Source organism: Carassius gibelio, chromosome B6, assembly GCF_023724105.1.
Source record: "Carassius gibelio isolate Cgi1373 ecotype wild population from Czech Republic chromosome B6, carGib1.2-hapl.c, whole genome shotgun sequence".
Classification (NCBI taxonomy): domain Eukaryota; kingdom Metazoa; phylum Chordata; class Actinopteri; order Cypriniformes; family Cyprinidae; genus Carassius; species Carassius gibelio.
Genome location: NC_068401.1, coordinates 12,040,008 through 12,054,827, shown reverse-complemented (window position 1 = coordinate 12,054,827; position 14,820 = coordinate 12,040,008). Strand labels below are relative to the sequence as shown.

General features: G+C 35.3%; 1 protein-coding gene across 1 annotated transcript; it reads right to left on the bottom strand.

Moving 5' to 3' along the window:
- Positions 1-72: 72 nt before the first annotated feature.
- Positions 73-11,396, bottom strand: LOC127960171 (tetraspanin-1-like). Its single transcript, XM_052559761.1, has 8 exons — positions 11,268-11,396; positions 11,057-11,120; positions 5,941-6,147; positions 5,755-5,829; positions 2,587-2,685; positions 2,117-2,263; positions 965-1,048; positions 73-653 (listed from the first exon to the last, which is right to left on the bottom strand). The coding sequence occupies exons 2-8, from the start codon at positions 11,111-11,113 to the stop codon at positions 594-596; spliced, it is 729 nt and encodes a 242-aa protein (XP_052415721.1). The 5' UTR covers positions 11,114-11,120; positions 11,268-11,396; the 3' UTR covers positions 73-593.
- Between the last annotated feature and the right edge of the window lie 3,424 nt (positions 11,397-14,820).

The following is a 14,820-nucleotide window of genomic DNA, read 5'->3' as shown; positions in this document are numbered from 1 at the left end:
GAAGGTCATACTTTGCCTCTTATGATTACAAAGGATTTTTAGAGGAACTGGTCTGACTCATGATTTCATGTTACTTTTTATTTAGTATCAACTGTACCAACAGAACAAATGATCATCCTCAGTCAGTCTTCTACTCAGATATATTTTCAGTGGGTAAGAGATAGTTGCAAATGCATAATTTATAACACATTCTACACAAACACTTTCCTATCTCTGCCTAAACGAATTTTTCATGTAGAAGAACAGCTTGTGTGACATGAAGCGTTTCAGTGCAAAACAATTATTGCTTCTCTATGCAAATTAACTTGATCTCTGGTTATAAAATTACTTTCTCATGTAGAAGGGGATACAGAAACATTTTATTTCATGAATTGCATTACATTACAACCGCAGAAGAAAATGATTATGTTTATGTAACTTCCAATTTCAAAATCAAATAACCAACTATTTAATCATCCACTTCACCTTGTTAACGTGATACAACTGTAATCCTACAATAAATAGCATCTATAGTATTATGAACAGTTAAAATAACTAATCCTGTAACATAAAGAAAAGATGCATATACATAATAATAAACTAAGATTAGACTTTCAGGTGGCTTTTTTGTCCAGGTAGCAATAGAGGTACATAGACACCCCCATCGCTGCCACCTAGGAAACAAAACACATTGTCATTTAAAAGTGGTGGCAAATAATTTGTCTGTGTCATATGATTGAAATAACTTATAGGCATAAGTGCATATAAATGCATTTGGAAGCAATGAAGATAATGACAACCATTGCTAAACCTTGTGCTGGACATGCAAAGTGCTAAATTGTTCTATATACCAAACTAGCCTTAACACATCATGATAAAAGGCTACAGTCAAATCCTGAGAGTTGCTCAACTGTCTGCATGAACCCAGTACACTTCTTCCAAGACATTTGTTATTGGAGCAGCATGATGGATGGGTTGTGTTTACCTCAATGGCAGTGACTCCAGCAGCTATTCCTCCCACAATGTTGACGTTCCTCTGGATGATCTTAACAATTTGTTTATAACAGCCCTGGGAAGAGAAACCAATATCAGACAAAAGGGCCCAAATTATATAACCACATCTCTGTAATACACAAGGGTGTAGGAGTGATCTGAAAAGTGGTGGGGGGTCATATTTATATCTTATCAGCATGGCTCATAAATATTAATTAGGTGACGTATCATTCACCTAGTAAGGCTGAAAAAAAATGGTAAGTGGATAATAATCGTATTTGGTTGTGTTGCCTACAGTCAGTCAGAGCTGTCAAGACATAATTTTCATGTTTTGGTCTAATTAGGACCTCATACTAGCAGACTAATCTTACTATATCTACCATATATTTTACCATAACAGTACTGGAAAGAGTAGTAATTTAGTACATGTTTCCATATTCAGCACTTATGTGCCCCTAAAGTGGTGTCTGAAATATTGTAATTGTATTGTAAATTGTGAATTTAGTCACATATACGAGCAAGAAACAAGAATTCTAGCTAGTTTGAAACAATGTACAAAGACCAAACTGACAATTTCATGAGAATATTTTTTTTATGAATTTGTATAATGTGAAAAAGTAAGCATGAAGGTCCACCCCTAACCCCACCCCTAAAAAGAAATGTAAATGTCATAACCAAGTTTGCCAATATTGCAAAATTCTTCATTTTAAATTTAATTTACATGTAACATATTTCAGTCCTTTTCATCATTTCAAATTTTTCATCATTTTTACTTCTGTTTTATTTCTCTGTTTTAGGGTTAGGGTTAGGGTTATGACTGGAATGCAAGACGTGGAGGCATGATGTTCCCCGGTGCATTTGGATGCAGCATTAGTCATATGCCATTTATGACTCATGTGATTGCCTCCAAAATAATTGTGCCCAGAGGTTGTGCTACTATCAGAATTATCATAAATATTCATACTGGAGTTCATATTGGAAACCAGAGATCATTTTGATCCCAAGAGATGGGAAGACCCATAACCATTCAGTAGTATTGTAGGAAATTATTAATTTACTTTAAACTTTAAAGATATCAAAACTTTTGCTAGCTATTGCAGTGGAATTATTTGATAGAAAGGTGAATCTTCTGTATGTTTCTCACCTCCACATTACTGAAACCTGCATTGTCGTCGTCACAGGGGAAGAGCTCAAGACCTGCGCAACAGGTAGGGGGGTAAAGGGCCCCATTCTGCTTATAGTAGTAGGATTCAGAGAAGTCTGTGTAGTTACTGAAGCCACAGCACTGCAGCTATCACCCAATGAAAAGCAAGAACAGTCAGTTGCATATAGTATTTTAACAAATATTGCTTTTTGTAGAGCTAACATATCTACATATTTTCCCATGATATGAGTATTGATCTGTAGAGCTCTTGAAGGGTTTTCATTAGCCTGTCAAACTCTTGGCAGTCTGTTTAGTAAGTTAATTTACTGTTAACCGCCCTATACTGGTTTTAAAGGCACATTTGGCCAGGAAATTTGGCATGATGGATTAATTTAGTTTGACCTGTACTGAAAAGCCTGAAGCACAGATCAATACTCATGTATGCATGTATTCAGTTGGCCGTGGCTTACTGTTGTCATGGTTGAGTTCCACAAGTCTGTGACGATTTTATCTTTCCCAAACTTCTCCTTCAGTCCAGGTGTGGCCCACGCTCTTAGAATGATCTCAGTCTTTCAAAATCACAGAGAAAGATAAACAAGGACACATGAATTTCAAAAGGGAATGGATTTCAGCAGATAAAAATCTTCCAAAAACATACTCCTTTTAAAGCAAACTGCTTTCACCATTGTGTCTCCACAAGGCCGCTAGCAATGACATTTATCATGGCTATATGAAACAAAGGCTAAGCAATAAAGTCATTTCTTTGCAATTCAGTTCTTACTAGTCATGATCATAAGGTTATTTCCTCATTTATTGATACAAATTATCAAATGTTTTAATTAATTTGTCATTTAATTTGAAAAATATATTCTAAGTGTATTAATATTATGGCTATCAAAGCTGCTTTTACATTATTATATTTTATTTTTTGTTAACACTTTACACTAAGGTTCTATTTGTTAGCACAACTGAATTAGTTAATTTATTCACCTTTGTTGATGTACTAATGCATCATTAAAATCAAAAGTTGTATGTAATTATAATTTAATAGACTTAACCTAGCATGTACTAACAATGTTGTATTTTTATAAACTACATGAACAATGATTAATAAATACTGTATAAATATATTGCTCAATGTCATTTAATGTATGTTAAAGCATTATGCACTTGTTAACTAATGGGACCGAATTTTAAAGTGTTACCATTTTTTTAATTAATTAATTCATTCATTTTATATTACACCATTCCCGTTAGATAAATCAGTAAACTATGAAGAAGGCTGCCATTTTTATCAGTGATATATTTGGGAATCTAACTCAAATCATTTTTTATGTCTTTGTATTTTGAAACTGAATGATTATCGAAGCTCAAAAAATGAAATATCATGGATACATAGTCCACTAATTACCCATACAGTATGCCTTTTATTTAGTGCATTTAGAACTAATTGCATAACATATGGAAAAATAGTTTATTTGAACACACTATGTCTGCATATGCTTTGTAAATTAAAATCTCCTTTGTGTTGCATGCTTGCATTTTTCATATCTTTCTCTCTCTTTTCTTACTTTCTTCCTTATTATTTGAAATTTGATTAATAAACCCAGATGAGTTTTAGACACACAAGGACTTTTTCTAAGTGTCACATGTGTGTGTGTGTGTGTTTGCTGGGAAAGGTGGGGTCAGCAAGAGTGGTCTTCAGCACAGCATGCCTGTGGGGATGTGCAGACAAAACACAATTAAAAGTGCTCCCCCTCCCACCTATGAAGCAGTGGAAGCTACACAGATCAGTAGAGTTATTACACGCAAGCTAATCCATCAATGTCTGGAGGAATTCCCTCACAATCTAGACAGGACAAAGCACTGTAAGGCAAGGGAGCGATTGCTAATTGCTGATCTGAGACCAGTGTGTACGACATAGAAAGCCCTTTACAAACATCAGCTGAATGTAATACAACACAAGAATGTAAATTCTATGTGCTTTTACTTATCATAATAACTATCTTTAATTTAAAGAGTGAAAACGTTATTGCCAAACGACACTCCATCAACACAATGGAATCGAAATGTTCTTGAAATGGGAGCGATTACATTTTGGATCACACTGTAAACAGCTGTGACCAATTGAACATTAAAAACACAATCTCCAGAACGATTTGGCTTATTCTGTAACAATTTTACATATTAATCTAAACATGTAATGCTATTCAAATTCATGATTGTTATGACTTTGTGAAGCCTATTTCTTATCAAAACTACAACAGGGCAGCTGCTCATAGACTTGCACATGAATTATTAAAAACACCAATTTCTTCTTTCAGGATAATAAATAAATGAATGGATAAAAGTGTGATGGTGACAAACAGCACATTAAATGGGTATTTGCATGCTTAATGTTCCTCTGAACAATTTAGTCTATCTATAATTCACAGGAATGTCCTGCACTTTTCCTTTCTGGTGACTCCTTGGTAGCATTAACCGCTCTGGCTTGTTGATGAAGTACTGCGTTTCATCCAGATAGCTTTATAAATTATGCTTCATGAACAAACTGATTCTACGCTTGCATAAATACCTACACGAACATTTTAATTCTCAATGGAGTAGAACCACAATTACCAAACACCACAAATAGACAGCAGTGTGGATCAAAAGAATAAGCTTCTATTTCCGCTTTATACTTTTTTCGTTGCACATGATAGCATAACAATGAGTGAAACAGAACTACACTTATCATTTCTCAGTATTTTGCATGGTATAGTTAATTGTGTAAAACCTGATAATCATGTTATCCAGCAAAATGTTCTAAAGAGCTTCTTGTGATACAGTGGAATCAAGAATATCTGACCTTGAACTGACATGGTTAATGTCAGTTTACTTAACTATTTAGGGATATTAAACATTAAGAAATTAAAAATATATTGTTAAAATAAGAAATTATTATTTTTATTTAATATTACTTAATTTTTTTACCTATGAAATTATATATATATATATAGATATAATTTTTTATATTAATTTACAACTTGACTATTTTCCCGATATTTTAGTTCCTACTTGTTTATGGTATTGTGTGTGTGTGTGTGTGTGTGTATATATATATATATATATATATATATATATATATATATATATATATATATATATATATATATATATATATTCTTACTTTTCTAACGTAGGATTATTCATTCATATGCATTAAATTAGATTGCTGTCTGTTAAATGGAATTACATTTTTTAATTTGCCCTAAAAGGCCTTTGTGTTTTTAATTAAATGGCATTATTCTCTTAACATACCCTCCATAACTCATTGAAAGTTGTTGTAATTATTATACATTTCACTAAATGGGTGAAGCTCTGTATGTAAATCGCCTGTTTTGCATATAAAATGCCTAAACGTCAATATTGTAGTGCGATAAATTGCTCAAAGTGAAAGTGCTGGCATAGCGCCTGAGGCAATCTGGGAGTTATTAAGAGGCTGAATGTGCTGGAGCCATTTCAAACCCCCCTAATTTAATGATGGCCAGAGTATGATGGGAATTTACATGCAGCTAAAATGAAAAGAGAGACAAAGAGTGTGTGTGGGGGGATGGGGAGGACTGGCAGAGAGGTCAGTGGTTTAGAGCGAGACTCACGTATGAGGAATAGACCAGGGCTACTATTGCGGCTGCTGTCTCGGCAATGCAAATGAGCAGGATGATGGAGAAGAACTGATAGCATAGAGAAAGACAAAGAGAGTGAACATATTAACAGAATTTTAGCGTACATACATTATTATTCATATTTGACTTGCTATTTGGTATTAGATGAATGAGATTTACCATTATAAGAAGGCATTTACTCTCTTTCTGAGCTCCACAGCACCCCAGCAGTCCAAGCAGAGTCATAACTGCTCCAATAGTGATGCAGAAGACTCCTACATTCACATGACTCTCGAAATCATCAGTAAAGGGTGGCAAAACTTTCATAAAGGAATTCCCGTCCACTGTCACCCATATCCCTGCAGCCGCCAAACACATGCCCGCCAGCTGTCAAAAACATTTTTCACTTTTTACTTTCACAAATACACCATTGTATTTTAACGGTGATATGCTAATGCCTAGATACAAATAGGAAATATATACAGTCACCCTGTCATCAGAGCTGTAACCAGAGAGCAATGAGGTGAGTAAGTCCTCCTCCCCAATAATCAGACATGGCAAATATCCCCCCAAATAATTGATTTTCTTGTTTCTTCTCTGCTGCAGTCCATTACACAACTCTCTATGTTGTAACATGACAAAAAGGTATCTGCCTCAATGGAATAACTGCACAAAATAAAGCAGCAAGCCCCAAAAAGCCATGATTTACAGTAACTGAACAAGCCTTTTTTTTTTTTTTTTTTTTGTCATAGTAGCCATATGGTTAAGAATAACTGTGTGCAGAAAATATAATATAATATAATATAATATAATATAATATAATATAATATAATATAATATAATATAATATAATATATGTTTTATAATAGTATTTTTACTATATGTTACTTCTACTATTTTTCTTTCTTTTCCTTTTTCCTTTTTTTTAAGTGCAGTGTAATGAAAATGACTTTGCTCCAAATATTTGACAAACAATGGTGACTACATTGTGATTACGTGACTACAGTGATGTGACGGCGTCCGATGTGTTTGAATAGAACTGATTCTTGAGAAGTGGGACAAAACAGGGTGCAAAATTGAAAAAAATTAAACCTTGTACTCACATTTTTTTTTTTTTTTATCTTATATATATATACTAAGCTACTAAGCTATGCTTTGATACAACCTCTCAACCTTTTCAGTTTTATCTTTAACAGAATTTAAGAGGTTTTTAACATTTCAAAACACCTTCTCATGTTAGCAGACAGATTACACTTTCACATGTGACCAACAATTCCACAACAAATATAAAATATCATAATGAAATATAAAAATATTCAGCTGACAGAGATGACAGAACTGACGGAGTTGACACATCTGATGGTTAGGACGAAAACCTGATTTTGTAGTCATTTTAACTATCAAATTCATTGAATTAATCAATAACTCTATTAAAACAAACACAACAGAAAATGTTTATAAAGCTTTATTCAAGAGTCACAGTTAAGTATTCTGATATATTGTTGAAACACAAAACCTTATGGTGGTGACATCTGACCGTGTTGACTAATTTGGCATTTCTTTCACAAAACAATTGGAGTTCATGTAGTAACAATTCTTTTTCTGTTGATGCTAGATGCTAATGGAACCTGCTTCAGGAGAATAAAATGATCTAAATATTTCAAATAATTTGATGGTGTTGACATATCATGTTTGCGACACAGGAAATGACACAGGAAATGATTTTATCAATTTTACAGCATATGAATGACTGAACCCTTGTCTGTGGACACACTGTTTTAGATGAAGTGAGAAGACAATAAGTGTCATAGATTTCCCATAATAATGATCAAATTAAATTGTAGGGGATAATTGTGTTAAATACATTCTATTATTAATCCCCATAACATTTACAATTAAAAATATATATTGTATTTTTAAAACTAATAGGAGTTACAATAGCTGGACATGTTTGTCCATTGTCTCAAGAATAACTCAACAGCCAGAGAATCTGCAAAAGGACACTTAGTAAATGTTCTGGGTAAGTGAATTATTGCTGTTCTCAATCACAGTATTCCGGTAGTCTTCAAAATTCTCTTAGTAAATGAATTTAGAACATGTATTAGGAGAAATGTTTGCATATCAACTGTATCAAGGTCAGTAATGTGACCAGCTACTGTAAGTTATCCGTAGTCTTTTGTACTTCCCAAAACAAACTGTAGTCTGATACTGTGTGACATAGTTCTAAACACAGTTAGCACTCATATTTTAGTTCAAGAAACATCATCATGTCTCATGCTCAAGTTCCTTTGCTATAAAAGCATTATGACCACAGGCGTGTATCAGTTGTAGTCGTGTGTATTTGGCTCCATTATCTTAGGCATTTTCCCATGACCTTTTATTCTCACCATTACGCTGTACGATAAGAGGCCCTGCATGGATTTCCCATTATTGCCAGAGTGTACCTGAGTTATGTGTGTTCTTCCATAGAGGTAGGTCATTCAACAATGGCAATGACTCAATAGAAAACTAAAGGGTGCCCTTAATGGCCACAAGCCTGCAGGATTAGGTGCTCGGCGGCTCATTTATGTCACTTTCAGGACACTTCGCTGACAATAGGTCTGACACATAACCATGGCATGGGTTTCCTGGGGTTATGACGGACACACAATGTTGTAGTCATTATGGTTTCTTCTGATGTATCAAGATCCAAGAGCAACACCATGGTTGGCTTATTTAACTGTGAGCTGTAGAAGAGGTTTATTCAAAGGGTCTGCCTATTTCATATGATGTCTCCAAGCAGAATGAGGTGCATCCAGTCAGATATCAAAAGGTTTAAGCCACAGAACACATTTGGTGGTGGTTTGGGTTAATGAATGGGTTGGTGTCTGCATGTTAATTCACAGTTGGTGCCATAACCATCTCTGAAACCTGATATGTTCTGTCAGACACAATCATGCCTGTCAGGACGACTCACATCCAGCTCAGCTGGCTGACAGCTGAACACGAAACGCTCAATACCCCTTCCCATCAACATTAATTTTTTCCACGTGAGAATAATTTTAATTTGATAATTTCCCGCTTGCGCTCTTGGAGCTTCGGGAATTGTCCGAATGTTTTAGTTGTTTAAACCGACAGCTTTTCATCATGGACACGTCTCTAAGCAAATAGAATTTGACGGGCATATTACCTTCAGCTTCTTTTCTTCAAAAGTTCTTCCCTTCCTGTCATAATTATTACAGATTTTTTTTTTTTTTAAACAAATAATGCTTTGATGAAATGCCACCATGAATGGCATAACGTTGGAAATGGCGTGCCAAAGAAAGATGCTTCTAGAGAGATTACATGGAAATCAGATTTTGTGTAAGGGTAAACTAAGGAACACTGTATGGAAGTGGAATGAAACCGATTAGACATGGAGAGGGGAGGAAAATAATTTGGATTTCCATGGTATTACACAGGGAATTATGGAGACTGCTGTGCAGGGGGGGGGGGGGGGTCTAAATAGAAAAGGGAAAAAAAGCATGTAGATGCGCTGTCTTACTAAATGTAAGCAGAGATGTGTTAAATATAATGAACACATAAATGTGCAGTCTTAATTTACTATTCAGAAAGATGGGAGCTTTCAACTCAGTGTGATCTGTTGCTTTGTTGGAGCTTCTTGGCTCACAGTCTTGGCTGACACCCAAATATTTAACCAATCCAGTTACATTGAAAACTATTTGTGTAATATTTAGGGAGGTATTTGCACTTGGTTCGTTTATGCGTTATAGTTGATATCATAGGCAAATATAAATATATTTACCAAAAAAAACAAACAAACAGACATATACTGTTGCTGACATTCACCATTAATACTAGAGCACCTGCATTTGGCACTTTTTGACAATAAAGGCCCATTCACACCAAGAACTATAACTATAAAGATAACTATGATTTGAACTATGAACTGATTTTATATTAAGACTGGAATACACTGCATGACTTTTAAAATCTGAACACTAGGCATCATACTCTTGCTAACTTTGTAAATTATTACAGAGAAAAAAACTAGGGATCATACACTAAATAATTGAGGATCACACACTACTAGACTTTCAGGTCGTTCTGAACCCAAGAAAGGAGTAGAAGCATGAAAAATGAAGTCAAAATGTGTTCTAAAATAGGCTCAAAATATTAAACATGTTTGATATCCTCAGCAATGATGGAGTCATAGCCAGAAGCTAAAAAATTGAAGCCTGTGCCCATCACACAGTACCTGATATTCAGCGAAATTCTGTCAGCTCAAATCTCTAGACTGGCTCTGATTTTCAATAGCCAGTGTTGACTTGAAAGACTGTAAATCAGTGCAAAATCTGGTTAAGTGTTTTGCAGTGCATTACGACCTTTAGTCTATTAACATTATAGTTATTGTCCTTAGTTTAAATATGTTCCATAATCAGACATATATGGTAGTTAAACAAAGCAAGTTTCTAATACTTGAAGACGTGAACGTAAAAAATCAAATTAGCTTATCTTTTGTTGACCAACCATTGCTCTCGAATCATTATGTCAGATTTAAGACTGAATGACAAGACTGATTGGTTTATGTTGAGATTTTGACAATACGCACAAAAAGCACTTGGTTATAAATTTCTCATTTTTTTATTTTAATGAAATCTCCACAGAAAACCTTGACCTTGTATTCGGTATAACCTGTGTAGTGCCAGTCTTGTCCTCTACCGACCTTGACAAGTATTGAGACTGATAAGTCAGTTGTAGATCTGATAAATAGAAACCGTTCACCAAATAGAAATTAATAGTGTACTGCTCTAGCAATGCTTTGAATGAAATATTGTCCACTTTTATATACGCGCTCCTTTGTTCCTGTGTCTAGAGCCTTAAAAATCTCCTGTCCCACAATGCAACCCAGCTTACCCATCATTTCAGGCAATTGCAGGCTTTAGCAAACAAACAAAGTGGCTGTGAACAATAATGAGATGAAAATTATTGCATGTGAGCAAGTGCGACCGACTTACTCACATTCACACTTTGACTGTGATTATCAAAACTTCACCGTGAAGCAATGAAGCATTTTCTAATGGTTTCATGTTATCGGTTCGCATTAGTTCAATTTATGTGTGTACCATGTGCGTTCGTTGTAAAGAGGAGAGGATAAATTATTTGTCCCTCATTCAGATGCAGGCTGAATCTATTACATTCTTGACACCCCACATAAAAGTCTGAGTCAATAAATAAAGAAATGCAATTATTCTTCTAAACACCCCTCTCCCTGCACTCAAATGAACACATTTAATGAGGAAAAAAGCTTACTTACGCAGATAAGCAAGTTGAACACAACCATCACAACTTTGACGAATGTGAAGCAGCCCATTTTTAATCTGTAATGAAGCAATAAACATAAATCAGAGCTGCGTTTGATATTTTAATTAGCATTGCATACACAGTACACACAGTGCATGCTGACTCCTTTCCACTTAAATCCGTTTTAATCTAATTTAGTTCTTGCTTCTGTAAAAGCAACTCACCTGGTTTGATCTAAAGTGTAGTGATAGATGAAAAAACACAGTTGAGTGAGGAATAGACAGAGAGGGAAAAGAGAGAGAATGAGATGGAAAGAAAGTGGGAAGAGGTGTGCACAGGTGAGATGGGTGTGGTTTGGATATAAAATAGCTGGTTAGAGTGGCTTTAATGTGGTTTGTCTGTGTGTCACATGACTAGTGGTTTTAGCTGTGGTTTTCATACTAATTGCATATGGTACAAAATCTTCCTCACACATACCATTTACTTGCTTATGAACAGCAATGATTCAGAAATGTTCTTATGATACCAATTCAAAAATACAGTACATAGTTGAATCCATTTCCATTTTTTTAAAAGAGTATCCACAGTGAAGGTGAGTCAAGGAGAAAGGAGGACAGAAAATATGGACAACGCTGTCTTTAAGGATGACTTCACCTATCAGGTGTTGTACATGTTCCTTACTTTCCTTTGTGTCCTTTTCTGTGTGGTTTCCTTTGTTCTTTTGTCCTGAAGCTAATCTTCCTGGCAGTAGAGGGCAGTATTGCAGTACAAAGGCTCTCAGCTTTCATGGCTTCACTGGTTCACCACTGTGGTATCGTAGATACTTGGAGATGATTGATGGTCCCTTAGTGGAAGGAAATGTCTTTCTTTGTCCAGTTTTCCGTAGAAAAACAAAACAGAGATAGGTGTTTGAAGATCATTTTTAGCTTTAGTAAACCAGAGTGCTGGAACAATCTTTTATTTTTGATAAAGTAAAATAATAATAATAAATCATATATTACAACAATTATGCCTATTATTGGTATTATCCTATCAAATGATTATTCACACATTTGCCATGCACACTCTCTCTACCTCTGTCCTTCTTTCCCGTACCTTCTCTCATTCACATTTCTACCAATTCACCTACCGTTCTTCATGGCCAGGATTATTTGACATTCCCCACACACCTAAAACATGGCCTTGCAGGCAAGAAAATCACATAAAGAAAAGAAAAAATGACAGATCGCCTGGTGCCACCTTGCCGGAGTTAAACACATATCAGCAGCAGTCCTTTCCGTAATATCACTTTAATGGTCCTATTGTGAGTTATGACAATCTTGCCAATCCCATCATTAACCCGTCCAGTCCTTAATCTCACCAAGAAGAGCACCTGTCAGGCATCATTAGGAATTAAAGCAGTTAATAACCTCCACACATACTCCTGTGTTTGGGGAGAGGGGAGAAAAAAATATTAGGTGGACACTTTCTCATCATAAGTAAGGCAAGCGATAGAAAATTTAGCTGTATCCGTGGAGCAAGTAAAACATGGACAGCTGTAATGAGGTTGGCTAGATTAAGTATTATCTGTTTCCTCCAGGGCAGGAACTCAGGTGATGCATGGTTGGTTTCTCGCAGTTGCTTCCGATGATCCAAAGGGGCATTCCGTCATTAAGAATCTCCTCCCAGGACAGGACCCTCGTCATAGGCCGGCCAATGATACGACCTGCGAACCTGCAAAACAAGCAGCTCTGCTCTAATGAGGAAGTATGCGACCACGACAAAAGAGCTGCGCCGTAATGGCTCGCTAAGAGAATCTCAGGGCCATTTTATTTGATTAGACAAAGCTAAGATAAGGCGAGTGAAAACTCTGATTTATTATATCATTAACAATGAAAACACCGCAGTTCCAGTCTTCCAAAACAAATCCTTTGTCAAGTTCACCATCTGGAGAAAACAAATACCCTTAAAGCCGTATGCGAATAGTCATAGGGGAAAAAACACATCAGGCATTCCTATTACTTTATTAAGACCACAAGAGAACCCACCCTGACAGCAGTCAGTATAATCACATTGTAAACACAGCCTGTAAATCCCTGCGTGAGACTTTCCTTTTCATCATAGTGAGGGATTACGAAATGCACAGAGCCGCGAACAGAGGCAGTAGTGACTGTGCCTAAACTAAGAGACTCCCCTGTGACCTCTATTGTCTCCCCTAGTATTAATTTATCACAGGAAGCCATAAGCAAATGCATATTAATTCAAGTTGGTCCATCATGCCATAGGCAACTAGCCTATAAATCAGATCTATGAAGAGAGCACAGTTTATGGGAAGGGAGAGAGAGAGACGCATTGCTGTGCATCACAGTTTTTTTTCCTTTGTTCTATACATTGTTCATGAGACGGTGTGGATAATGTGTCAAATTATTTTGTATTATATAATAAATTGATGAATTTGTTTCTTAAATAATTATTGGAGATTATCAGTGAATAACATCTTAAATAAGTTATAATAATAATAAAAAAGCATAAATGTCTCAGTATTTATTTATGTATGTATTTGTTTGTGATTGTTTATTTTCAAACAGTGGATGTCAATGGTAACATTCTTCAAAATATTTTCTATGTTACACAAAAGGAAGAAATTCATACAGGTTTGAAACAACATGAGTGAGAGTTTTTTTTTGTTTTTTGGTTGAATTATCCCTTTGATGGTTTTTATTTATTTATTATTAATATATAAGTAATTATTTTTCTAATGAAATTCTACTCTAAATAAGAAACTAAAAGTAGCAGTGGGTGGCAGTAAATGTCTTGAGTTATTGAGCTACTTATTTATTCTTTTTTTTTTTTTTTGGCTCTCTTTATGAAAGGGTCATTGAATCATTGACACAACACTGTTCTGCTCTGGCTTAAATATTTCTCATGCCAAAACTAAACAAAAACAGACAATATTGTTTCTAAAATATAACACAATATTAAATTCCTATTTATTTAAATATATAATATCAATATCATGTTTGCAATCTTGCTGTTTGGGACAAAAACAACACTCAATTGATATTTAAATTTAAAATTATGCATTTAGCAGACGCTTTTATCCAAAGCGACTTACTAACAGTTTTTACCTAACATATGTTCCCTGGGAATCAAACCCACAATCTTGCGCTGCTAACACAATGCTCTACCACTTGAGCCACACTTGCCCTCCTTGCTTAACTATATCACATGATATAAATATCAAACGAAAACCTCATACAATTAAATATCTTGAATCAGGGGGGATATAACTGCATTATATAGGCTATATCATGCTGTGAGTTGTTGGCCTGTATCATGAAATATTTCAGACAAATATGAATAGTGATATTGAAAATGATATTTTCATGGTGTTTATGGTATGTTTTAATGTCCTTCTTGGAGCTTGATGTTGAGCTGTTTTATGACAAAAGCTATAGAAAAATTCTTAAACTCAGGAAAAGAGTTCCAGCTATTAGAGGCCTCTCCCTAAGAGATACTGTAAATGGACAAAACCAACTGCTAAAAGTCTCAAAATAGAGCTTGTTTTCAAGAGAATAGAGAATTATTTAGGGACATAAAAGGTCTAACTGCACGCCTCTGTGGTGGCATGGACCCTCTCGCTTCTTTCCAGGGGATTGATCATGATATGGAGGCTCTCATGCAATAAATGGCTTCAGGGAGAGCTGGAGATGAGCATCCCCGGAGTGTGGCTCCCCTTAACGACGCCTCCCCTTTCACCTACGGAAATGTTAAGTATGGGCTCGGGAGCACTGAAGC